Consider the following 27142-nt stretch of genomic DNA (forward strand, 5'->3'; position numbering starts at 1 on the left):
CAAATGAGTGTATGCACTGGTCGCTTCACTTTTAGCCTCTGCCTTACGTGGGCACGAGCCACTTATTAAAGGAGTATGAACCAATAATTGTTTTACGTGACGAACAAATTCCTCGTTGGATAGGCATAGCAATTCTTACGCATTAAAAACCCACGCGACAACCCTCGCAGCAAACCAATACCACTCAGAAACTTGCGCTAATATGCTCAAGTATAGCGCGGGCCGCCGTGCCGCGGCTCCCACGTTCCATTAAAACCTAAAACCCCTTGAACTTCGTAAGGTAGTGACACTCTCCTCCTCCGCCTTCACTCCTCCTCGATTCTCCTCTCTTTCGCGCTCCCTCCTCGACCGTGGCGCCTCCTACACTGCTCGAGCGTAGCAACGGCGCCAACATGCGCTCCTCGCCACTCCGTAGACGCTTCGCGAGCAAATATGGCGCTGAGGCACGGCGCGAGGCCCCACGTGATGCTATTAGGCCGATAGCGACGCGGCGTCGGCCTCGGCAAGGGCACGCGAGGAGGAGGCGGCGGCATTCTTCAACGCGTGGCACTACTTTGCGAAGTTTAAGGGGTTTTAATTAAAGCCGACGCCAGAGCCGGCTCTCGGGCTATCGGAGAAGCACACATTGTCGACGTTCGTGGAGGCGCCGCACCGGATAACCTCCGCCGGCAAGTAGGCACATTGTCCCCTTCTGGTACATTGTAGCTGAGGGGACCGGGTTCAAAACCAGCCAGCTCGGGTCTCTGGATATGTGCCGCTCTTCTATGTATAAGTTTGACATCAACTTGGGTCACTGAGTATGTGCTACCTTTGAATCGCAAAACAAGACCTCTAAACTTTTTCCGGTGCTGTGTGGAAGCAAACCGGCCTCATTTGTATTCAGACATCTTTGTCCGAACGGATAGTCAGACATACGTCACGACCGCAAGTCGCAGCGGTACCGCTAAAGCGCGCAGCATGTCAGACAGAAGTGGGAATATTTCTTTTTGGTTACGAAAAAGAAACAGTTCTGTTCGATTACAGCAACACCAGCAATATATGATAGCGGGCTCACAGTCTCGGGTAGAGAGGTCATAAGCAGGGTTATTTTCTACCGAATGCATCCAGAGAAGAAAAATTTTCTTTGTCCTAGTCTTTGTCCCTCCTAATTAAACTTGCAGCTTATCACATGCTGACAAATTACCAACAGATAAACGAAATGCTATCAATTTGCAAATTTTGTCTTTGTTTAAAATGTTTTCAGCTCACAAGTATGTTTCAGTCTGTGATGGTTTAGTAGATGGGCTCACCAACGTGCACTCAATTGAATGTTTCTGGGAGCTTGTAAATATGCTACTTTGCCATTGAAGTTCATCTCAGCTTTCATCGAGTGCCCCCCCATTACGAAAAATATATACTCTAAAGGCGTCTCACTCTGTCATTGCAATCCGTTGCAAAGACGTACATTTCGTCAACCGTTAGAAGAGCTTCATGTAGTCAGTACATTACGGCAAATAATTTTCTGTAAAATATAGGCAGCAAATTACTTTTTCTATGATAACACATATTCCTTTGGTGCCGTCGAGTACATGGTCAACTTTAGTTGGTTGTGAATTGAAATTCCTCGTTTTCCAGATGGAAGAAATACATTATTCAAATTTAAAAAGGATACACGCTCGCATAGGGATGTTATGATCCATGCATAGCAAACTGAATTCTCCTGCAGCAGGTCATTCACATGTAACTCTTTATGTTTCTCCTAATAAACTAATTAAATCTTTCACACATGCAACGCAGGAACAGTTGCTATAGACAGACAACTTTTTCTTTGCAGTGCAATATGTCAAATCCACACAATCAAAAGATGGCAGGGTAGAGCACGCTTTATTCCTTTAAATTTTGTGTTTCCGCATTGCACAAATTCTACGTTTAGACAATAAGTGCATAATTTATGCACTTGTGTATTAACCTACCTCCATCCGAATTTTGTTCATTCACGAGTTGATCCATCACGTACCAAACATCGTGCACCTTTAGTTTACATCAGATGAAGAAATTGCGAAACGTCAGAACATGGCCTGGCTAACTTTCTAGATCGTTTCTACGGCGATGAATTTTACTCTTTAAAAGTACGTGCTGAGACGTTTGGATTAAAATAAAAGTGATCTGCCGGCAGTCATCATCAATCTATTTCATGTCCGCTGCAGGACGAAGGCCATCCCGTTCGATCTCCCAATACCCCTATTTTGCATGAGCTGGCGCCATCCTATGCTTACAAATATGAAAAATTCCTCCCGCCACCTAGTTTTCTGCTGCACTCGACTGCGTTTACCGGCCGTTTGCACATATTTTATAACTTTCACAGAACAACAGTCATCTACCCTATATAGAAAAACATGCAGGGTCTGCCCAACCCTATTTCCACTTATTAATCTCAACTAAAATATTCGCTCAAGAACTGTAACATAGGAATACCACTGTTTGCTCTCTAAACCACACCAATGTCTTCCTGTCTATTAGAGCAGGGCCTGTCTCTTACCGTCCCATCGTTCGTTGCGTAACCTTTCAATTTTCAAGCGTCTTTGTTAACCTCCTAGTTTCTGCCCCTTGTGTTACTACCGATAGAAGGCAAATTAAAGCCCGTTATTTTTTCACGGATAGCGGTGAGCAGCCAATCATGATTCATTACTGCCTTCCCTGTGCACTCCAATCCATTGTTATTATTTTTCTGGTTTTCTCCTGATCCGAGTTTCATGCGAGTAATTGGCCTTGATAAACGTGCTCTTGCACAGATTCTCGAAGCTGAGCGCCAATGACAAAGTCATGTTCTCTTGTTATGCTGTAGAACATCAGCTCAGTCCTCTGCAGCCACGCGGTTCTAAGTGTTTGCAATGGAGCCAACTAGCGTAGCCCAATGAATGAAACTTTCACTTGGTCAAGTCACCGACATAAAAAGCAAAAGCATGCGCCTGCTTTTGAATTGATTTACTGTTACCGCACCAGGATATCTTAGCGGAAACCTACATCTTCTCTAGAACAACTTCTTCTTTTACGATGCACACAATGCAGTCATCGCCCACTACGCTAATCCATTTTGGGGCCTCCGGAGTGCATGCTGAGACGCCGCCACTCTCATAGACTGTAGGGAGCAAAACCCAGATTAACGAGCGACACACACTGCGCGATAGTGCAGCCTTTAGTTCGTGCAGCACCAGACTTCATACTGCTGCAGCGTCACAGGTTTGAAATACAAGCGGAGACATTCGTAGCGCGCTCTGCGGTGTGTATCTCAGCCCTCGTTGCGGGATTTTTTCTACTACGCCAGGCATAAGGTTAAAGCTGTGGGACGGCGGTCGTTGTGGGTCAAGCTTCATTCTCTTTCGCCTTATGGCGAAAGCCAAGCCCATATATCGACAACACGACGAGTAGGACAGTCGGCCCAACAAAGGCGAGCCACGCACGTACAGACACAGCACACTCAGTTTAGAGTTCTTCTGTCGCAGTAAGAGCTCGTGGCGAATTCAAAACGCCACCCCTTCGCTTTAATGCCCTTTCGCTTGAAAGGCACCTAACAAGCCCGAAATTCCGCAGTCCTCAAATCTGTCATAGGGGTTGCTATACTGTACTGCAAAAACTCTAGGCAATAGCTGTACACTATACAATAAAACTTGTATACTGCATCTGCATGATCGCGACAGCTGCAGTTCGGTGCGGGTCAATAAAAATAATGATAATAAATTGTTGGCTGTTTCGCAGACTCCACGACGAAGACAAATGCTCCCGTCAACAAGTCCATTTTTGTAATCTGCAGCACTGGAGCTCCTCGTTTTGCACAGCCGCGGGTTCTGGAGCAAGCGCATTTACAACATGACTCGCGCACGCTAGTTCTCACTGACCTATTTTGCATGCCTGACCTTCTTTAAGCTACTTAGAAGCTTTCCACTATCGATTAATGAACACAAGATACTGCGGTTCGGCAATTTTTACCATTATTTCATCGTTTCAAGGTGATGCGTACGTTAGTGCTGCACCAAGGTCCTCCTGTGAATAATCAGCACAGTATATTCTAGATTTAAATTATCTTAGTACTACGGCGGCGACAATAAATATCAGTAAAATGGCGCGCTACGTGTTCCTTTATTTACTGCCGTTCCCATGGCACAGAGGGTAATAATCCCTTGCACAAGTTTCTCAATTTCAATTGGCAAAGTTGTTGAAGAGAGGGTCTGTTGTGAACGGCATTGCATGCACAGAATAATGCAAATACGCTTTATTTGCAATATAGCCTCAGGGAAGACTTCCTATTGCGCTTGATCTGGAAATTATATATATATATATATATATATATATATATATATATATATATATATATATATATATATATATATATATATATATATATATATATATATATATATATAAATATATATATATATATATATACATATACACCTCGTATTTGATTCAAATCTTCGAATGCAGTTTTCCTCAAACATTCATCTTCGGGTACAAAGTTTCACTATTCGAAGGGGCCGCTAATAGTGACTCATCAAAACTGTTTAAAAACGATGAATTCCGGAAAAAAATTATATCAAACAAGAAAGCCACGAAGCATGACGTCCAGCTTGCGGAAGCCTAATAATTAGGCTGGCTGCCTGTGCTGCGATTCTAATGCAGAAGCACTCTCACGCGAGGGTCGAGCAATGCGGGCCACCGCACATAGTTTGCGGCGATGGTCGGTGCATAGCTTTAAGACTGTGCGTGCATAAGGACAAAGCTTTCTCCGGTTGTGCATTTGGGAGAGAAAATAATAATGCGTGACAAAGAACTAGCACTGTGGTGATGCAAGGAAGATACGAGATAAAACAGAAAAACCAAGCTGTGCAGCTGTGAACAGGTGCGAGTGCGCGTTTTGAAGCTGATTGCAAACCCAGCAAGAAATTGGCGTTCTCGCGTACGGCATTCGCATTTCCACTCTAACACTTCCTGAGAAACAGCCCATAGCCCGTCAGTTTTTCCGCACATTAACCGTATGAACCTCATCACTGACCTCATGCTCAAACAGTAGCGTAAACTCAATTTTCTTCAATGTTCCATGCTACTTAACCAGCGAACAGATCTGTGATCATTGAGAATACGATATCTGAAAGGATCTGAAGATATGTAGAAATATAGATGTACGCTGCTAGTATCTGAGGCAACATACATGTGGTTATCCTAAGGTTCAGATGCCTTAATGTGCCGTTTCCAACCTATGGAGCCAATTGCCTTGTGGCCATCCGGCCCTGTTCCAGTTTCAGTAATCTCAAACCCAAGAGCTTTATCGAGGAGGATAGAAGCAGATGTGTATGTCATCTTAGCTTACCAATAAACATCTCTTGCTTCCCGAGCCTATGAAAAAAGCCTCCGCAAAGTGTAGTGGAGCGATGAGACCCTGTTCTCGGAGAAAAAGGCAAAGTATTTCAGGAGAGTACGTTGCAGCAGTTTTTACACCGACGGCTCCCCAAACGAAACTGTTCAAGCGCGCATGTTTAAACACAGCTGCTGAAAAGTTCACACTAATCTCAATCACCAACCTCAAGACCTGAAATGTCTGTTAGCCCTTGTATTACTCCTAATCTGTACAGGGTGTCTCCTGCAACTTTAAGCAAGGATTTTAAACAAGTGGTTAACCGCAGCTGAATGAAATCAACGACATATTGTTTGCCGTAATCTGGCGCTCTTTGAAGTACTTTTTTAATACTCTGTTTATTATTTAATCAACTAAGATGAATTAGGTAACGTTATTATTATTCACTTCAGAGCCAACTGCGTTTCATTGCGTTTTAGAGGCGGTTCAGAAACGCCCGATTCAATTTTTTGTGGCAACGTACATGCCGCGTGGCGATTTTTTTTTTTTTGGCATTTAAAGGAATCCCGCGAAATACGAAATAAAACCACGTGATTGAGCTTGTGCGCTATGGTATGGCAGCGCTCTCAAACGTGCGTCGAGCCTATTGCTTATCAGGGATGACAGCGCTTCCTTTCAGTGCGCCACCGTCAAGGATACGGACGCACCGTGAAGCCGTTGTCTTGAGTCGCGGCTGCTTACTTCGCCACGGTCTGAAAGCATGGTTCTTTCACATGAAACGCGGCTGAGAGCGCTGCAATACGATAGTGCATGACCGCAGTCATGTGGTTTTATTGAATATATCGCGGGCTTTCTTTCAACGCCAAAAAACAAAAAATTCGCACGCAGCATGTACGTTGCCACAAAAAATTGGATCGGCCGTTTCTGAACTCCCTATACAACGCAACGAAACACACTTGGCCTTGAAGAGAATATCAATTTTTTTTTGCAAAGTTCACCTTATTTGATGAGCTAATTAGGCGCTATATAAAAATACTCTAAGTAGCGCCACATGACGGTAGACCATATGCCATTGGCGTCATTCAGCTGCCGCTAACCACTTCTTTTTTTAATACTTGGTTCAAGTTGCGTGAAACACCCTGTATAATGACATAGCTTATAAAGTTTAAAACCATACAATTTGCTGGTACCTTCAAACCTAGGTAAAACAACAACAACAACCGCCAACGCTTTATGCTTGCTAAGTTTCGTCCCATTATAGCTGTTAATATAGTAATACTGTTTGTTAAACGGCATTGAAATCGATGCTTTGCAAATGGTACGGCGGGGCTTCTCTTGACTAGTCCATGCTCAACCCAACTGCTTCGTTTTCTTCATGTTTTGCATTACTAACAAAACCAGGATGATTAAAGCTTAAAGCACAGTCAAGTTGGCGTAACCATCCTTTTCGGAAATCTACCCTATTCTAGTTGCTAGGAATTAAATTAAGCAGATGTTTATCTTGTCCACTTTGGCAAAACTGCAAACACTGGTAGGAGTTTCGTGCTTCCTTAGCTACGATACATCTTTGCATTTTGTCAGCACCATCCGTGTTATAGATCTGTAGTTGAATCCACCGGTTTGACCTGCAGCCACAACATGCCGATATTCTTGTTTTGCGGAAAAACTACGAGAAAGGTGCGTGTTGCCTTATTGAGCGGCGATGCGCCACTTGTGACCGGCAACCGTGTCCGGCTATGACACAGTCAATTATCGAAAATTCTTCGAAGCAGTCGCTATTGAACAAACTTGGGAAATTTGCAAACCTGGAGCAGCCGTTCCACGTTGGGAGAGAATTCTATCTAAGCTGGCATATCTGTCTGCATCTAACCATCTCTTCTGTCGTGGACTCTGAGTATTTACCACTCTTTATAACTTCTTGTCTTCATGGCTCGCAAAACGTCATGCACAGTGTCTGGCACGCCGACGGGATATAGACTGTGCTTCTTGTCACTCGCCATTGGCATGAAAGTGAATTGAAACCTATTTAAAATGCTGTCCAGGCACACCATCTTCTCAGAGCCGCTGGTAATTTTCTATACTTTTTATGTTATCTTGACTTTTGTCACACCTTTCTCTCGACAAGGGGAGCGACTCCTCTTATCGTTCTGTCCTAGTTCTAGATAACATCACGTACCCAGAATAAACTCTTAAAAATTGCTACCCATTCATATAATGACCACCTTCTTCAGTTTATTGGTAGCAATTAGGTTCCACTCATTTACATCTGAATTGCATGTCTGGCTGAGTCTTTTCCCTTATCTAAGTTTCTTGCGTATTTGTATAATCACAAATGTTCTTCAGAAACTCTTGTTGCAACAAGAATATTCAAGAAAGGAACCTGTTACCTTTCCTTGTTCCAGTTGGCAGCCGAAACAGCTCCTGGTGGTTTGTTTTTGTTTTCGTTTGGGGCCAAGACGCAATGATGCGAATCCTCCTTAAGCACTGTTTTATCAAAATTTTTACTGGCATGAGTTAAAGACTTAATGCTGGAAGTGTAAGTTCAATATTTATGTTCATGTACATCCAATAAATTCTGCTAATTAGTGTTCTGATAACGAAGGTAGCTGCTCTGAGTGACTGCGATACTCTCGCAACAGAGGTCCAATAAGCAAGACTACCAAAAGAACGCTTATTGACAGAGCGTTTTTCAACTTAGCTGTGCATGTTAAAAAATTACCTGTCCGTAGCTGAGCATCAATGACAGGTTTGTTACGCATTCCCTTTCTCGTTTCGGAGAGTTTGGCTCTGCAGAATTGATCGAAGAGCATGCTACACGAGGGCAAGTAGAGCTCTACTAATAAGCATGTTGAAAACAAGCACTTCTTTAACGTCTCTTCTTTCGTAGTGTTAGAGGCTACACCATCCTTGAGAGGTGCATGGGTGATACATTGTTATTTTTTTTTCATTCCGACATACTCTAGTGGGCTTTTTGTTTCACAGTCTGGCGAGCATGCTTACTAGCAGAAAAGTATTCCCAAGAGTTCGAATAGCGACTGCATCGCAGCGGGACATGTTGACCTCGCACCGTATTCCAATCTTGCCACAAAAGTAAATGCAGAGGCCCCAAGGAGGCATGACAAACCGTGCACCTTAGGCGACTCAGGGCACGCGGCTTTTTGGGAACGCGGGAACATAGACGATTTATTCCCTCCTTTTTGAGTGAGCATTTCATGCTGGTTTTGCATGGCAAAGTGCGTTGGATTCCAAGCAAGGGGATAACAAGATGGCGCCTCCAAGACTGTATTAGTTACTGTAACCACGTGCGCTGGAGACTTTCAAGTGGAGTGCCTTCCTTGTTTCATTAATAAGATCGATGCGGCAGAAATCATGCAGGAAATAACTTCTCCGAGTACTGCCATGATATTTTCGACTCCTCATTTTTCGTGTTAAATGAAGGTCCGGGTCACTTCAAACCATTCAAAAACATACTAGAGCACATCAGTGGTGCCTCAATAATTTATTATAGTAGCTTTACTAAAGTCAGGTTCGGTTTCGTTTCTACTGTGTCATGACTTCATGAAGCAGTAGGTACTCACATGTGAGCAGGATATTGCGACGTTTTGACACTCGGCCGCCTCCTATGCTACTACTAGTTGTGAGAGCCGATGACCAAGCGAGTTGGAACGAGCGTCAAGTCCGCTTATGCATACGTCATGTAATGCTTACATGACCACACTCTGCTCCAGGACATCACGACACTGTAGCCTCCTGGCATACGAAGTCGAAACTGGCTTTAAGAAAGTCATTATATCAAATATTTTAGTGCAATCTGAGGCTCGGCAATGCTTTTGGATGATTTGGAAGCCCGGGACCTCTATTTAAACAAGGAAAAATAGTATTCGAAAATATCACTTCAGTTTTATTTGAAAAATGTATAACGAAGCTTTCTTTGTGCACATTTGCTGAGGAGCGGCTTTGGAGAATGCAAACAAGCTCACACCACTGTACCATCGTATTCCCAGAATAGATCTCCTGAATATCGGAAATGTTAGGTTGTACAAGTTTGCAGGCACCATAAGCTGCCTTAACCTGTAAAGGTGCTTTGGCACAAGCAGCTGAAGATCATGCGCAAGCGACAAGCCCAATAGCTTGCTGCTAGCATGCCATACGTGCCGCTGCGGCCAAATTCACCTGGCACGTGCTGGAGTGGGTCGTGAGGATTACGGCCGGATTGATGTGAGACTAACTTAGTCTTGTTGGTGCTGGTAGGAAAACCGCTAACGCATGTTTGTACAGTGCGCCGATTCCCTATTCACATCCGCTAAGGTGTGATAAGTAGAACAGGAGCAAAATCACGCACGGAACGTTTACTTGCAACTTGTGGGAGGTGACGGACGCTGTTACATTGTCGCCTGCCCACGTCCTTGCGCCAAAGTGACGTGAAGAACTGCAATTGAAAGTAGGCGCATGTGGGTTGTATCATAGCTAAAAGAGAACGCGATCACAGAGAAACGTCGAGTGGTTCGAGGGAATGTAACACACGCAGCTCACTGAGCCAGACAAGGGCCGACTTAACAGAGGGAGAATAAGCTTGCTAAGCATATTGTCTATGCAGATGGGTGTGAATAAGGGTATTTCACGCCTTGTACTAATATAGGAAACTGTGGCTCACTAAAAACTCGCAATAGTGTAAAATCATGAAAAAGAAAGACCACGAAAAGATCCTGCGTATGCTATTTCCACTTACGGAGCAGCTCAGATAGGCAAGAAATTTCCCGTTCGCAAATGTGGCGGGAAGACATAGAGAGAAGCTCATTCTCTGCAAGGGTCAAGGTATATCCCGGCAAAGATGATACCTGCGTTTGCTACATTTGTTTCAGAACTACGCTTGCGCAGATCCCTTTGACTAGCATACTGGCCAACGTTTTGGCAATGCGATGTACCAGGCATGACAAGGTGCCAAAGGCCTGCGATATTGAATTATGTGCAATGCGCGATACACGTTCCTTCGGTCCATATCTCTTCCTATCGCGTGAGGCATGTGGGTTGCAGAGCTGCTTCGAATCAAATAAAGCTTGCTCACAGAACAAACGATTTCCCTTATTCAGCCATCGCTGATGAAAACACAATAGGGTAGAAGTCATTGTCGTGTAACACGGGAAACATGTGATAGCTAAGTAACGTAAATTATTTACATGACGCGGTAAAGTAATGTAAACTATCGGCTTAAGTGAGGACAAGATAGCCAAAAAACAATTGCCATTTTTCTTGACACGTTGAGCTGACAGAATGCTAGTTTGAAGTACAATTGCAAAGAATAAAAAAGCAGGGAGTGAATAAACATTGAGTGTTGAGAAGTTTAGCTATAGGTGCTTCTCAGGTTGTGTCAGTGCATTGTGAAAATTTTTAGCACTACTCAAATGCAATGTGTATAACTGCGCAAACATTTTAATATTAGACTTCCAACATCAGATCTACCGTGGCCTCACGTTTCATAAGATAAACAGTAATTCAAGCTTTACAAGCATTCGCATTAGGAAAAGTTATGAAGGCGTCACCTAAAGGCTTGCTCGTCGTGGCCGTTGTTTCGAGGACAGAGAGTAGTAGGTACACATTCTTGTATATTTAACTTTCTCAGAGCACGAGGTGTTATCTTTACCAAGAAAAACAAGTATTGAATACTGTGAGCCGCTGAAGTAGGAACATAGAAGAGCACATTCCAAATACGTGCGATTTTGTTTTATTTTCTGAACTTTAAAGACAGCTTAAAAAAGGCACAATATGTAAAGAATTCACGTGTTTGTACCCTTCTCTGTGCTACATACTTCTACACGCACCTAGTAGTATTCAGATAGCCTTACCAGCTCATGCATTAACGTGGTCTCAACTGCAATTGAAACACATCGTATATTTTAATCGCTACGGCAGCGTTTCGGTATTGGTTGCAAAGTCTAGTCTAATGCCCACTTCTGAGAGGAATAAATATCATGATTACTCTTTATGATTAAACTTATAGAAGGACGCGTAAACAGTAGCAGATATATCTATGTGCTTTTAGCAACAGGTTATGCTTCCAGAGGGAAGCAGAGTCATTTCATGGTTTCATTTCGTTTAAATATTCTTTCTTTCCGCGGGAGATAATGAAGGGGAATTAGATTCACACGCAGTTGAAACAAGCGACATAGAAAAGTTCCAAGCATTGGTTGTCAGCAAAATTGTTGGTGTTGATTATTCTCTGTATTTTGTGCGCGTTCTTTTCTATCCTTTCTTCTTGCTACTGCCACCTGTTTGAGAGATTGTTGTTATGCATCAACTCATCTTTTGTCGACGCTGCAACGGCTCACGCTAGATTCAGCATTATTTTCAAATGAATAAAAGTACGGAAATAAAAGGCACTGATTTAGGGTAGGAATCTGGGCAAGCACATGGAAGTTCGTGACGCGAACTGCGTTTGTCTTGTTTCCCGCTGACGGCAGATATATTTTGTCCCCGCAAGTCTTAGTTTTGCAGGTGCCTTCGCGTCATTAAAAGGCAGATTCCCACTGTATTGCCAATTTGCGAATTGTTTTCGTGGGCATGAGGGGAACCGCTATTTTTAATTATGCGGGAGGCCACAGTCACACTACGACTGACATGTCACGCTATAGAACGCATTTGAAAGCTACTCCTTTAAATGTTCATGACTAGGTCTACGCGTACAATATTCTGGTATACACTGAATTCAAAGCGTAGTGATAAAAAGCTATAGTTCGCTGAAGACGGCGATAACGTCACTATTTACGCACATACGCAGTCGTTCATAAATATCATTCACTGGAGGATTAATTTCACCTATATCCGAAAGTAAAGCACCCTGACCGGCGTGGTACTCAAGGAAAGCTAAGCAACCCGCCTGCAAACATAAACACTGATAACCTGTGCTAGAGCGGTTTGGCTTAAAATTAGAATTTGATTATTCACACATCAATGGCCCTGACTTTCTTTCTTTAGATCTCGTCCCAATCCAGCCAAATACTAGCATAGCTGTTGTAGGTTCTCTTTAGCAGGGCAAAACAGAGCCTTCGACAGTTGCATTAATCTTGCAGAGTCAAACTTTCTATTTCAAAGGGTCTCAGATTTTAGAGTCCTTCACCTTTTCTAGCCTATTTGCTATTTCGTCACATCCAACTACATGGTTCCTTCATCAGAATTAGGTGCTAGATACAAATAAATTGAGATTATGACGTATGACGTCCCGTAAACTTGCCCAACCGAAACGCGTGGACATTTCATCATGTGTGATTTGCAATACAGCGCGCTGATGAAATAGTTTGCAGCAACACTCGACATTCCGAGCAACTGGCATGGCTGCATTGATTCAGGCGCACAGTTGTTACTGCCATCATTGCACTGCGACATGCTTTACGGTTTTCATAGAAAGAAAAGAGGGTTCACCTTCGGTGTGAGAGGACGTAAAGTGGGAAACGGTGTGGATATAATTGTAGTGAAATTTCGTGCTGGTCGTTTATCTGCGTTTTTCAAGGCAAGCACACATTCCGCGTCGGAGTTTTCAATGAAGTGAAAGCCATTTTCCAAGCTATGAACTCTTGTGCGACCCCCTTTTAAATTCAATTGTAACGTTTTTTTTTTTCTTTTTTCAGACGGCCAAGAACGCTAAGGCAATATTAATTGAAGAGCCTTGGATTGCCTAGAAACGGTTAAGGCTGTAGATGAGGAGGACGCGAACGCAGACACGCACAAGTACGAACTTCAATAAATGATGCGTGTCTTCTTTCACGCCCCCGTCATCCATGCGCTTAACCTTTCCTAAGTATGTCCCACCAAGAAGGCAGAACGTCCACGCTCGTCTATCGAAAAGCGTCAAATGTTCTTCCCCTACAACGGCGAGGGGACTCTAGAACAATAACGATGCAGAAGTTAAAGCACACATGTCGCTTTGATCGCTGCGGGGCTAAAGCTGAACAATCTTTCGACCCATAAAACGAGCGTCGATTGAAATTCAATCATTGATGGTAATATCGCACGCGCTGCATTGATTTGAACATTCGTTGAACGGCAAAATTTTTTCTCAATGTTACCTGAGAAAAAAATTCTGCCGTTCAACGAATGTTCAAATCAATGCAGCGCGTTCGTTGAACGGCAAAATTTTTTCTCAGTGTTACCTTCCTGGCAGCCCAGAGGGCTCGCGAGAGGGCCGTCAGGTTTCACCTGATGGTCCCCGAGTGGGCCTAGCCAGGTGACGTGGAGTTTGCTTACGTCTATAGTGGACCAAATAAAGTTGTTTCACTCACTGACTCACTCAGTGTTACCTATCATATCTATACGACTAGAGCACGGAATCATTCGAATACTGTGCCTTCGTATGAATATGTATTTAGGCGAGACTTACCAAAATACTCTCTCATGAAAACGGGAAGTTCTCAACTTCTCAACATTCACTTTGATGTGTCATGGGGAATCTCAAGTGGTTCATTATTATCTAACACAGGTAGCATATACAGAGCGGTGGTGGTTCAATATTATGATTTGAGAGGGGGATAACGCTGAGCTGAGCAAAATTTATACAACGCTAACGGTATAGATACGATGATAAACGCGTGCGACATTCCGCCACAAGAGTATTTCATTATAGTCACTATTACAACACAAGCGAGTCTTTGCACCTTGTGAGTATGTTGTGTACCACTGAGGTTTCTTCACGTGCATATAGCTACGCATACTGTGAGAAAGGAAAACAAGCAAACGCTGAGCGATGCCCACAGAGCTACCTTTGTTTCCCTTTCTACTGGAAGAGGCAAATGCTACTTGTACTACTGGCACGCGGCGCGTGGGCAACGCCAAGCTATTGTGTTTACATTGCCATGCAATCGAAGATGAGATTGAAACGGTAGTGTGGTTGCAGTGCATGCAGCGTGCTGGTGGTGCAAAAGTATGGCAAAACATTTGGCGCAATCGTGCGAGTCGAGCTCACATAAAACTTTGCAGCTGATATCCCAAGCGACTATATTTGTGAGGAACCAGATGACCACAAGTGCCCTCTGTGAGCCATATACGCATGCTATTCCGCACGCGTTGATCGCTAAGAGACGTTGGCAGGTGCCTAAACTGAGCTACAACAAATTAAGTGCGTTTAGCGCTGACACACTACTACAAACCTACCTACAGCGATTTCTAGCACTTTAGTTTCGCGTCTATTCTTCTCTACATCTACTTAGTGCGCCACAGCTTTTTATGCTTGCTGGAGAACATATGCCTGAGCATCTAGGGAGATTACTAAGTGGCTACTCTACTAATCTTATGTTGCGGAGTGCCAAGAGCAAAGTGCTAAGCACTGACACACATTGCATGCGGGGGGCTCTATTGCCTAACGGCGAAGTTCAGCGTTTCCACCAAAACCTGCCATGAAAGATGCGGGCTGTCGAACTCATTTGGGATTATGTCTGCTGCCTTTGAGCTCGCTTAGGGCGACGGTTTGGCGTGCAAGATTCTGTTTACCTTGAAGCCGCATAATTTGTTGGTTAGATCACAAAAAAAAAAAACAATACATTCCGAATTCGAGTACCTGCGACACGGTTTCGAGATATGAGAAAATACGGTATACTAAAAAACAAAACACACGGGCAACGACATACTATCATGGCCGCTACACATATATATGCAGTCACGTTTCTGTTCTTATCTGCAAAAAAATAAAATAAATGAACTATCTTATTATAGGAAATTGTTGAGATAGGTGGTTGTCGAATGTGGATAGCGGAAAGTGCCGAGCAACTCTTACACACTACAACTCATGAGTGCGCAAGCATTACAATGTTACCTCATCTATATTAATGATATTGTTACGGTGAGGCGAAAATACCATTACCCGGCTGCATTGCTGGTACATTTGACTGCTGTGAAGCATGGCTCCGCCACACCTGTCAACCTTAGCTACGCTCTATTGGTGCCCTTGAACACATGTGCTCGAAGGGCATTGGTAGTCGAATGCTGATAACCTTGTTGGACTGGAAAGTCAATTTGCTGTCCTAGTACACGTAATTACAAATAAAATCTGAATTACTATTCGTGGACAACAGCGTACTTCCTGTTTTAATCTCAAGAAGCATGTGAAAAAGAAGGGGCGACAACCTAAATGTTCTTTTTTTAATTTCTTTAAAAATGTCTATGTTCGTTATCGCCATGAGTTGTACCAAAGCGGCGCGGACACACGTTACTCCAAAATCGGAGGCTAACAGCATTTGCGGAAAATGCGACAAACGCCATAAACCTGTTCATGAGCATTCAAGTTAAAAGCGCACATCTACATTGGACCTTACAGGTACGTATTGACAAGTGCGCCCAACAATTCACGACTCTTGAGCAGCGTCCGTTGTGTAAGTTGGTGACCGTGTGCAACCTCAACAACGCGACTAGGTGAAATGTGCGTCCGTAACAGTGTGCCTGTGTCCAACCTGTATCTGGAGCCGACCTAAAGCCAGGCGACAGGGCTAGGAACGGCGGGTTGGTGAATTCTTTCTGCAGCAACACGCAGAGGCCATAAGGAGTGGTCCCGTCTTCGGCGCAGCAATCTGCTCAGAGCAGGGGGAACACGAAATGCACTCAGGCCACAGCAGCGACACTGAATGAACACACTCTGCAAGCACCACGATCGGCATGCGCGAAGCACAGTCATTGCCCCGTTACGCGACGAATGCACGCTCGAACAGCGCATACACACATTGGTGCCAAGAGCACAAGAAATCGAGCATGCAGGCGCCATGCCACAATGAAACGCCCGCAAGACACTTGAAGAGCTGGCAAGCACACAAAGCCGTGTTACACGGACGATCTCAACTCGCCTGCGCGCAACAGCAACAGTGTATCCTTTGCATGAGACCAGCTAGCCAATGGAGACGGAAGTGGTATCTACTGGCGGTAAGCATAAAAGGAGTCCGGTCTTTCGCGTTATTTGGCCAAGAGCTTGTCATTTTCTGTAGCACATTTTCGTAAGCTTGTCTACTTGGACATTCCTTCAAATCTCGACAGTCGCATTTACCATTCTAACAACTTTACTGTGTGACGCGGAAGTTTACGGTAACCTGGCCGCAAGTTAAATAGTATATTCTCACAACATCATCTTACATTAAAAAGTAATAAGAGTGCTTTGGGATGTCCTGAAACGAATTTTTTTCTCTTCTGCCAGATTTCTCCTATCTGCACTTCACATTTGCCAGAGTTCTTTGTATATAAGATAGTCATTTCAGCCCGATGACACTCTTTCCGGAAGTAGTGATTTTCGCATTCTGATTCGGTAACGATGGTTACAAGACAGGAGCTTTGGGAAAATACGAAAGCATGCAAAAACACTCTGTCGTTATATCTTTATTCTCTAGTACCATTTATTCTGTATCATGCGCCAAGCGATGCAACGTGCTCACTACTGTTCGTCTTCCAAGCAGATCCGCCAGCAGTTTTCGGTGTCATTTGAAACCTTAAAGTCAAGCGCCCGTGTCACTAAGACTAAAAATAATGATAAGTAGTCCACGCAATGCTCTACATTATTCCGTTGAGAGCGTCCGTGTAACAAATGTAATATGCAAGATACAGCAATAAACTGCAATAAGTACGTTACAGCACAAGCATTGCAGTCTCCAGCAGCAAATATACATTGATTAACGCGGCACAGCCTTCACAAATGCTGTCGAATTATGTGAAATACAATACCTGTACACAATAGAGAAAATGTGCCCAACAAAATTACAAGTGTTTAGTAGATGGTTTCCCAATAGGCGGTGTTTACGTTTTGCATATTTTTAAATCAACCTTAAGCAAAGACGAGTATACAAGCTACCGATTCTTTTGATGGCCCTGTGATCTCTGTAAAATGGTGTGTTTGGACAGCTCACATTTTTTTTCGTATTGAATCGCTAAAAATAAACTTCGAGAAAAATTATATGTAAATCTTTATGACAGCGTTATGATTACAACAGACAGTAAATATAAATTATCCGATCGCCTCAGTACATTCTCATTTCAAAATGTGCAGAATTCTGTCATCTGTCGAAATAGATGGTCGCATCATTTCAATGGACTCCTTCAATGTCGCGCTAGAAAAAAACATTTTCGTTATTCGAAACCGTATGCTTCTATATCACTCGACAATGAGAATTATTCAGCTCAATAACGATGAGAATGTTTTACGCCTTGCAGCGCAAACATGTCATAACGCAACATATACAAACCAGCTTCATGAGCTTCACGCAGCCTTGTATTGCCACAGTGCAAAACCAGTGCTGGTTATGCTAGTGTTCGGTGTGCACAGCGTATACCGTATACATCAGTTCTTCCTAGAATTACGCCATAACTGCAATACCTGCTTCCATGAGCTTGAACTATGACGCAGCTCTGCAGTTGAAAAAATATAGGAAAAAAGATGCACTGCGGCGTCTCATTATGTCTTAAGTATGTGTGATCACACAGCGAATAACATATACTGAGCGCACTCTGATAATATATATTGTAGGCCCCATTTTTGAGCTGTCGTACAATGGAGGTATCACGCAACTATATTATGAAACGAGCGTATTTGGTAGCATGCATTCTTGCATTTTAATTACAGACGTATTTGTTTGTAGGTGCAAAGTTACATTTAATTCGCTCAGTAGTCCTGCAGTACTCACCTAGGCCGACCGAATCGCGCATAGTGCAGTGTGCGCACTCTTCAATAATTCACTTTTTAAAGTCACCAGTACCTCGACGCCTAAAATACGAAGTGCGATATCACTGACGAGAGGATCACATGAAAATTCATGCGAGCGCAATTTTAAGCACACATAATTAAAGCATGCTCTAGCAACACAATCAGGCTCCGCACTAGCTGAAATCTAGAGAACGAGAGCGTAGGGGCAGCGATGAAAGAGCACATATATGTATCAAGGCTTCAGCCTGACGACTCGGGCTTGTAAAAAGCATAAGCAACGTTGGCCTACGACCCCACAACAATGACCACGTAGAAAAACATGCAGTGAAAATGCATATAGAGGCGAATGCATATTAGGAAGCAACGCAAGTACCATGCAGGAGTCTGCAGATGCATAAGCAACTTTGGCCTGTATTAAGCTCCTGTAGAAAGTCTGTAGTTCTTGTATGTGAATCGTACTCTTCGTGATACGCATGTCTCAAGCATATTAAAATAATTTCCTTTATACATGAGCCGTCAAATTGTGTTCAAAGCGCACATAAAACATACAGGACAATGACATAAGCAAAATTTGTGTCTGGTCGCAGTCTTTCACCATTCGTAGTACACACGTGTAGTCAGGAAGTATAGACGTGTGGCTAATGAGCTGAAAAAAAAAAAACATTAGGCCACACTACAAATGCTGTGAACACTTACATGAAGCAGCGGTGTATCAATATACAATGTATGCGATGTGTTGCCGAATGGGAACTCAATCATTGTTTTTTCTTCATATAATGTGTTTTAAAGTTCACTATATCAGGAAGTACGAAAGCTCCGTAGGGGAAGATTAGTAATTTTTTTTTGCTGTAAGTGACACTTTATTTCAACAAAAAGAACTTCACTTATCCAGTTACCCAGACCATACGGGCACAGCGCTCTGCCGGCTTTGTTATCCATTGCGCGAGTCTGCGGCAGGACAATTTGTGAGGAAACAATAAGTAAACAAAACATTCAGGACAAAGCGACATTGCCGACAGAGGCACTGAATTGTCACACGTGGCCCAATAGACAAAATAAACTATACGGTAGGCACAAAAACCCGCACGCGCCGTTACACCACCAGAAAGTTATTCATACGCCAACCAAATAAGCGGTCTTCGAACAAATTATTTCTTTAGGTTAAATTTTATTAGCTTTCAGACAGCCACAAAGGTAGGCCTCCATGTTCTTCCTAATTTAAAGCCCGTCGGAACCTTGTCTTCACGCCCTAAGCATTGTTCTGCAGCATGCAGCTGTCACACAAAACCATGATTGGATGTCTATATTATGCATCATGAAAAAGAAATTTAAGGACTGGCTTCACGCTAGATAATCAGCGTATCCAGCCGAGCGCAAAAGATTAGCTAATAAGATGTTTCTCGGTACGAATAAAAAATTCCGGCAAGTCCTGTATGCAAGAGGGGGCGCACTAACGAGGCCCCTGGGGCGTCATTAGGCACGGAGTACGAACCAAGGCCTCTGACATCGGGTCGCGTACTAATTGTCCCCTCCGGAGAAGAAAATGCAAGGGGCTACTGCTGAAATTTGGCATGCTGGGCTGCATTATTCAAAAGACACGAAACCTGCCGATGAGGCGTGGGATTAACGTATATCTAGCATTGCGTTGACCGTAGGTGTACTAGTCGTGGTCTTTCAGCTGCACTTCATATAGTATCTAAACTTGTTCGAGCTGCAGCAGCTTCCCCGTGGAGCGCCGTTAAACCGCTCTCAGGACATCGTTGTAGACACGAACCGGCGCACACAAAAACAATCGTCTTGGTTGCAAAGCAAATATGCTCGATAATTACTTCTGCGCTTTTCAAAAGCTCCCTCAAAATTAATTGTTTTCGCACATAACATGAGCTGAAAGAGACTAAAGAATTGACAACGTAAACATTAATACCTGCATATCAACACTAAGTCCTATGGTAATGAAATGGATGTTCGATAACATTCCAGGAGCATAAGCGTAACCACAGACACTGTTCAGCGCATTTATGCAATCGCTAGGCTTTTATCACATCAACAACATCCACGCCTTATAAATACACCTTTATATGCCGCAAGTTTTGTCTGTTGACGATAGTAATTTCTGTCAGTGCTCACCTTCAATATGGAGTTCTGCATATACCTCTATTAACATAATTAGTAAGGTCAGCGTATTTTCATAACGCTTATGGTTGTGTACAAGAATAAAAATAGGCATACTTCACCTCAATGCGGCCTTATCCAAATGCCGCCAAGCTCTGAGCAGCCCACAACTTCATTCAAAATCCTCCTCTCGTTCGAGGACACTTGTTATTCTATTCCCCTTTTGCTGTTCACGAAGCGCTGTGTGCCAGCCTAGTTTCTGTTAATATTTTTTTCACTCTTTCGTTCATATTTTTTTCACCATTACCGTGACTTATGTACTTCAACATCCTGCGAACCGAGCGGCCGTGAGCTGCAAGTGAGGACAGTTTCCATGGAAATGCGGCGGTAATTCCCCCTTTTTTTTTCGCGAATGAATAATGGCGCAGGTGACCGTCCGGCACAGGCTCCATCAACTGGCTTTGGCGCGATTAGCCACACGTCATGCACCCAGCAGCATCACATTTTCCTGCAACACCTCAGTAAAAGATATTTGCGATGTTTGTAGCATCGGACGTTCATGGAAATGAACAAAGCTTGTAGGCATGCTGGACATTTTCTGGGGTCCTTTCAGAGATATCAAATGTAAGATTTTCCAGATATCTGTAGCCCTATCTTGCTCAATATTTCCCCTTTCATTTCGTATCACCAGAGTTAACTCTAAAGTATTCAGAAGTTGTTGCGGAACTGCATTTCCCAGTAATTTTACAGGATCAGGTATCAAAGTATAGACGTAGTAACCCTTGGCGTGAGACGAACCACTCGCTTCGTCATGACTCAGTGGTTTTGACGACACGCGGAGATAAGACTTTTGATAAGGTGAACATAGGTTTCCTGGTCAAACTGCACCGCAGGGATTTCATTTGTTTGTCTTTTTTTTTTTGCTCGTGTTCACTGATTGGCCTGACCTGTCGAAGTTGCTATTTCTGTGATTTCTAATTTTGAAGCTCGCAGACGGTAACATACATAGCAGAGAAACGGGCATACGGGATTTCAAGCTCCGAATTCTTGCGCGTAAGATTGCAAAGGGCGAATTACAATTGCCGGCACAGTTCTTCGATTGAAGCGATCAATAAAAAAAGCTCCAAGTAAGTGCTCTCACCGTCCGAGTTTCGTTTTGAGGCATCGGAGATGTCTCTGGCGACGCTGTCCTCGCTGAAGCTGGCCGGAAGCCTCCCCGAGTGCATGACATTGTCCTGGCTGGCGTTAGAGTCGCAGTGGTAGCGACTCCGGGACATCGGGGAATGCAAGTGCGACGGAGTGGCGGGCTGTCGGTGCCGACGTATCGTAGACAGCCTGCTCACGAAAGACGTGTTGTGCTTGAACCTACGGTCGCCACGAAGACACGAGAGAACCGCGGAAAAAAAAAATAAGTTCCTGGTAACGGCTCTCGCAGAGAGCGTGTCAGCAAACGGCAGCATCATGAAGCACGAGATACGAAATATGAAAATGGGGCATCTGCAACAACGCCACTACATCTGCCCACCAGAACGCCGCCAGAAAAATCGCACGACAAGTGACAGGCTCACCATAAGAAGAGCCACCGCAGCCAACTTAAAACTGTTGACAACTGTTCATATTATATTGCCCTCATCTCTAAAATGTGCCTGTTTTCTCGCGATTCCTTTTTTTTTTTTATTTCGAAATGTGGTAACGAAATTGTGCAATTCAAATCGACTTGCAATGCAATCTCGGAAAGGCTTCGTACACTTCTCTGGTACCAAGATTGCTTTATTCATGATTATTCATCAGCTGCAGTGCCTTCACCAAGACACCATGTAGTTAGTAAAGATTATTCGGCACATAAAAAAAATTGTCGCAGTTTCGTCCGTAAATTAGTGGACAGCTGTAGTAAGTAAGAATAACAGCATTATCGGATGTGTAAAAATTGTTGTCACGCGCGCACAAGCAAACATGAAGGCATCTCACTCGGTGACGACGGAAACTCACTGTCATAACGCTGGAGTCAGTATGCGCGGCAGCAGCAGCGAGCGCAACGACTTTCGTGCTACCGCTCGCATCAACGCGAAGTAAGCGAAAATGCAGCGCGCGGCGGACTCTGTACATGTCGCAGATGGCTTTCAAGATACAGCGGCCCGGGCCGGAGCCCGCGGACCCATGGGCCTCCCGGAGGAGAACGCGCACCCCTCCCTACCCTTCCCTGCGGAGTCGTGCGCGTGACGGAACACGACGCGCTTCCTCCCTTTCATGCACGAGTGAAAGAGTGCGAGGGTGAGCCGGCGATCGCCGCGGCTCGGCCTCGCTCGCTTTTTCTCGCACATACAGCACACGGCGCGCGGCGATCATTTCATCGCCCTTCTACTTCATGCGGAACCTCACGGCGTTGGCGACGCCGACGGTAGAAGTACGCGTGGAGTATCCATACAATGAATTGCTATAGCAATAAAAGACGCAAATCTATGTGTGGTGGCAGTCAGTGTCGAACTGCAACGAATATTTCAATTGTTCTCCATACGACTGACTTTACTGTTACAACGCCAGTGAAAAGCGCTCAAGTATGCTTTGTGTAGGTGCCACGTATTCAACCGTTGCAAAACGTGCGAAGAAAGCTTGAAGTCTGAGCACACTTTAAACCGCGGGCGCTATCAACATCAGAGAAGTCAAGCCCACGCGACCTCCACGTGCGGCATTTCACATTCCGCTCAGGCGATGCCCGAGTGACTACTGTTGAGCTCACGTCGTTCCCAAGGTTCAATGAAAAACTTATGACTTTGAAAATAGGCCTCAATCATGCTGTGCAACCGCCCAGCACGTGGTTCAAACTCAAAACAAGCTATTGACAGTGAGAAGGCGATAGAAGCTACTTACTGGAGCTTCAGTGTTAACAAGGGAATCTATTGTTGTGTCTGTGGCGACGGCAACACTTTAGCTCCACGCTGATGCTTCCTTTGTTTGTCCGCTGCTGATTTGTACAAGCTTCCATCTTCCGCTCACCCCTTCATCTTCTTTATATGAGTGGAAACAGAAGTAACACGATATTCGAGTGCGGGAAGCGGAATGACACGTCTGCCCTAGCCACCTAACCGCGGGCGGAAGTTATTTGTTACTTGCAATAGCAAAGCCAAGCTTGTCACAGTGTGGGAGAGTGAAGGCGCCTATGACCATTGACAGATTATGTCACAAAAACTGAGTCGGTAAAATCCTTTTATCCACATAAAAGCGAGAAGCCCAGCATGTATACGACACTCTGGGCGAGGTCATCATGGTTATGATTACCGCATATAGGTCCTCACTCCTAAGAAACAACGCCTAGTAAACCTAGAATGAACTTACTCTGCATGGACAAAAACGGGGATGTTCTTTCATTTTTTTTAAATTACTACCTTTTTTTACACTTGACACAAGAAACTGGAACATGAATTCGCTTTATGACCACAGTGCATTTGTTCGAGATAGCATTCGGCATTCGTGATCAGTGCAAAAAATTGGGTGCCCGGTGTATACTTACAGAATTCCAGCACCTGGGGCTGGCAGGTCCAGTCTGTCTCTGCGCTTTGTGCTTGTGAACGACCCTGAGGCATAGCTGGAGATGGGGTGCAACAAGACAAAACCACACAGTGCGACAGTGCGTGACAATAGCAGGCAGCGCAAGACCCGTGCTTGGAGCCAAACGAAAAGGATACACGAATTTTCAGACATGCGACAATGTTTGATTTATATTTTCGTATTAAGAAAAAGTTTGAATTCTGCCGCTCCTGTCTAAAGTAAATAAGAACATTTCCTTATTCTTGGCGTCTGCTTTAGCTATCTCGAGGTTCTCTTTAGTTATGCTGCACTTAAATGAAACACTTAACATCTAGTGGTTGTTAGGAGAATAATACTCAACCGATAAAAAAATTGTTTAGCATAATAGTGCCTAAAACCGGAAATATGACTAATGAAGACTACCGGCGCTATAACGTAAAACTATTCCAAACTTTTCTATTGCGATTCTGCAATCAGCCCTCCGCGATTCGTCAAAAACTTTTTTGGACCACCCCCCACTTCACCTGTCTATCACGCGACGTCACGAAAACCGCGATAGCTCCCTATCAGATATGATGGATACACACTGATTATGCATCATTTGTCTGAACAAAATAAACGTAGTTATTTGTTATTCGACGCCTTTTCTCCATAAGCCCTCAGCTATTGGTCAAAAGTTTTTGGGCTGCACCCGCTTCACCTGCCTCTTACGCGACGTCAGAAAACCGCAACAACTCGCCGCGTCAAAGTGACGTGTACGCTTTAAAGATGCATTAATATGCCGAACAAAACTGAATTTTCCCCTGAATAGCCGCAGGCTGTCCCGTTCTGGAAGGAATAAAAGATGGCTGCCGCCATTCGCTCAGGCACTGGCTACTCGCACCTGCCGCAGAGCATGTGTTTATTTGCGTAGAATAAAACTTATTGCGTGGCCACGCAATGTTTTCGAGCACTCTCGGCACGTTTACGACCTCGTTTTGCCAACTCTTCTTTGCTGAAGATCTGTTTTAGCGTCATTCTTAAGCTTCCGTTACATGCCGCCACGATTTTCGACCACCGATCGTAGTAAGTGAAAGCGGACCAATCGCAGACGCCGGCACCATCCTCTTTATCCGGTTATCGATTTTCAATGCAGTGGCTTGACCCCACTAAACGCCTCTATACTTGAGCGTGCTTCTCGCCTCTTGTCAGCCAATTGGATAAGACAAGCCGCTCAGTGTAGGCAATGTTATTCGTTTTTCAAGCAAACAAAAATGACCTCCTATGAATGAGGAGAACGTTTGATTGGTCTGTTCAGACAACCCTGCGGGTGACCGCTCGATGCGTGCGTCGGCGGTTACGCAAATTTGACGTCAGCAGATTGGAATAAAAATATATTGGAATAGTTTTACGTTATAGGGCCCTAGAACTCCGTAAGTGAGCAAGAATGAACAACACAATTCGGCGAACTGCGTATATTGGAATGTTTATTGCGGAGGGGGAGGTATATACATTGCTCTCACACATACGTTGTAAGTATGAATTGTGCAGAGCTTGCATAAACAATGTAATAATTTCACATAGATTGAAAGATGTTATGTAACTTATTCTTCCGCTTCAGAGAATCTAATCGATTCAGTTTGTAGATCTCCGAAGATTGCTTTGGTGAATATTTATGAATTTGTCAGCTTTATGCTACTGCTGCTACTACTGTTGGGAAGTTGAGAGGTATCTGTAAACTTTATACAGGACATTTAGCTTCTACTTTTACCAGTCGATTGGTTTCGCTTTCCTCTCTTATTTGTCCGAACCAATTTTATTCACATCGGCCGGTTAAGCTGATTTTAATAAGAGCACTAAGGGCAGGACATGACAGGACAGGACAGGAGGGAAGATAACCGATGGTCATTAAGGGTTATAATATATATAAGGACTGGATTCCAAGGGAAGGGAAGCGTAGCAGGGGACGGCAGAAAGTTAGGTGGGCGGATGAGATTAAGAAGTTTGCAGGGACAACATGGCCACAATTAGTACATGACTAGGGTAGTTGGAGAAGTATGGGAGAGGCCTTTTCCCTGCAGTAGGCGTAACCAGGATAATGATGATGATGTTGAATAAGAGCACATCTGCTTTTCTGATCTATTTAAATAAGGAAATCGCCGTCGGCCACCAACTAAATCGTTATCTTACCTTAGGGACTAAAAATGCCCAAACAACAAACAAGAGTGTCGGCTAAGTTTGCCATTATATTAGAGAGTCATTGGTAATTAGAAAGAATATGTACTCTCTGCACGTAAACAACATGAAAGAAATTGAGTATCAGTGCACTTGATTCGCAGCAGTAGCTTAAGACTTGTACGTTGCATATTTGCCAATACAAAGCATGTTACCCCGTATTCTAATTACACGCGAGTGTACATGAAGCATATTTTTATTTATGTATTTATCAAGCAGTGTGATTCCCGCGACGCTCCAAACTTACTACCTCACCAACTTCCAGCATACTGCCCATCCGTGGTGGAGATGCATAGTCATAATAAATATTATTCGCATATTCAGTTTTAATTTAAGTTGATAATTTGCCGGATGTGCGCCTGTTTACAAATTTCAAATAGTGACTCGCAAAACGGCAGTAAGTTATGTCATTCCTAACACAAGCGTACGAGATAGCAAAACATGTGCGAACACTGAATGAAGGACTGGGAATGCTGAATAAAACTAACTCATTCCTCGGTCTTCTTGAAGTTTCTCCTATGGATCTGCGAAGCTAGCGAAATGCAGTCTTTTTCACTTTCGCCTAACCTTAAGTTCAAGTAACGAATGAACATACGCTGCAATGTATTTCAACGAGTTGCGAAGGGTACATCAACGAATCAGCGGAGCGGAAGTGTATTGCGAATGCCTTCGAAAACGGAATGAATGAGGTCACAAGAAAGGCGGGCCAAGGAATATCACTGATGCTAATTTTTGTCGCTCAAAATGCAAACTTTGCTCTGCCGTTTCGTTTAATAGGACATCTTTTGCATTTGGCGTGCATGTGAATTGTGCAAATTAGTTTAGTTACCGCGTACTGTGTGTGAAACATGCAAATAATTTCATCAGGGTGCACACTTCAGTAGCAAAATTGTCCACACACACGTATATGAAAAAAAGAACAGGCAGCAATGCAAACAGTGGACGACAGGCGAGGCACAACGCATGGTTCACGAAATGTTCTCAGTCTCCGGCGGATTCAGTTGCAGTTGTGCTTCGTTGTGACCTTGGCACGAGAAAGATAGCTCCCATGCATTCGCTTTCGTCCACAAAGGAATTTAACTGATACCGAAGGCACCACCACGTAATGCTTACGCGCCGAGCTCAGCATGTATCCTGTAAAATACTATGTCAATATGCGCTCATATTCAAGCAGTCATTGCCTCTTTTCTTTAGTTAGGTAAGAACCTGTGATTGTGAAAGTGAAATGTGATTGTTATGGCGATAGTGTGAAGCATTTGAAGCTGTGGGCGTTCAAAGCACTAGTGCTACATTTGGTGACA

General features: G+C 43.9%; 1 protein-coding gene across 1 annotated transcript in view; it reads right to left on the bottom strand.

Annotated features, from left to right (window-relative positions):
• LOC126522342 (potassium voltage-gated channel subfamily KQT member 1-like) overlaps nucleotides 1–27142 on the bottom strand; it is a 185437-nt gene that overhangs the window by 43882 nt on the left and 114413 nt on the right. Inside the window, exons 7-8 of the mRNA XM_050171073.3 lie at nucleotides 23611–23685; nucleotides 21244–21467 (exon numbers count right to left, since the gene is read on the bottom strand). Coding sequence (XP_050027030.2) covers nucleotides 21244–21467; nucleotides 23611–23685 — 299 coding nt within the window. The remainder of the gene's footprint in view (nucleotides 1–21243; nucleotides 21468–23610; nucleotides 23686–27142) is intronic.

The sequence above is a fragment of the Dermacentor andersoni genome, chromosome 6 (genome assembly GCF_023375885.2).
Source record: "Dermacentor andersoni chromosome 6, qqDerAnde1_hic_scaffold, whole genome shotgun sequence".
Taxonomy (NCBI): Eukaryota; Metazoa; Arthropoda; class Arachnida; order Ixodida; family Ixodidae; genus Dermacentor; species Dermacentor andersoni.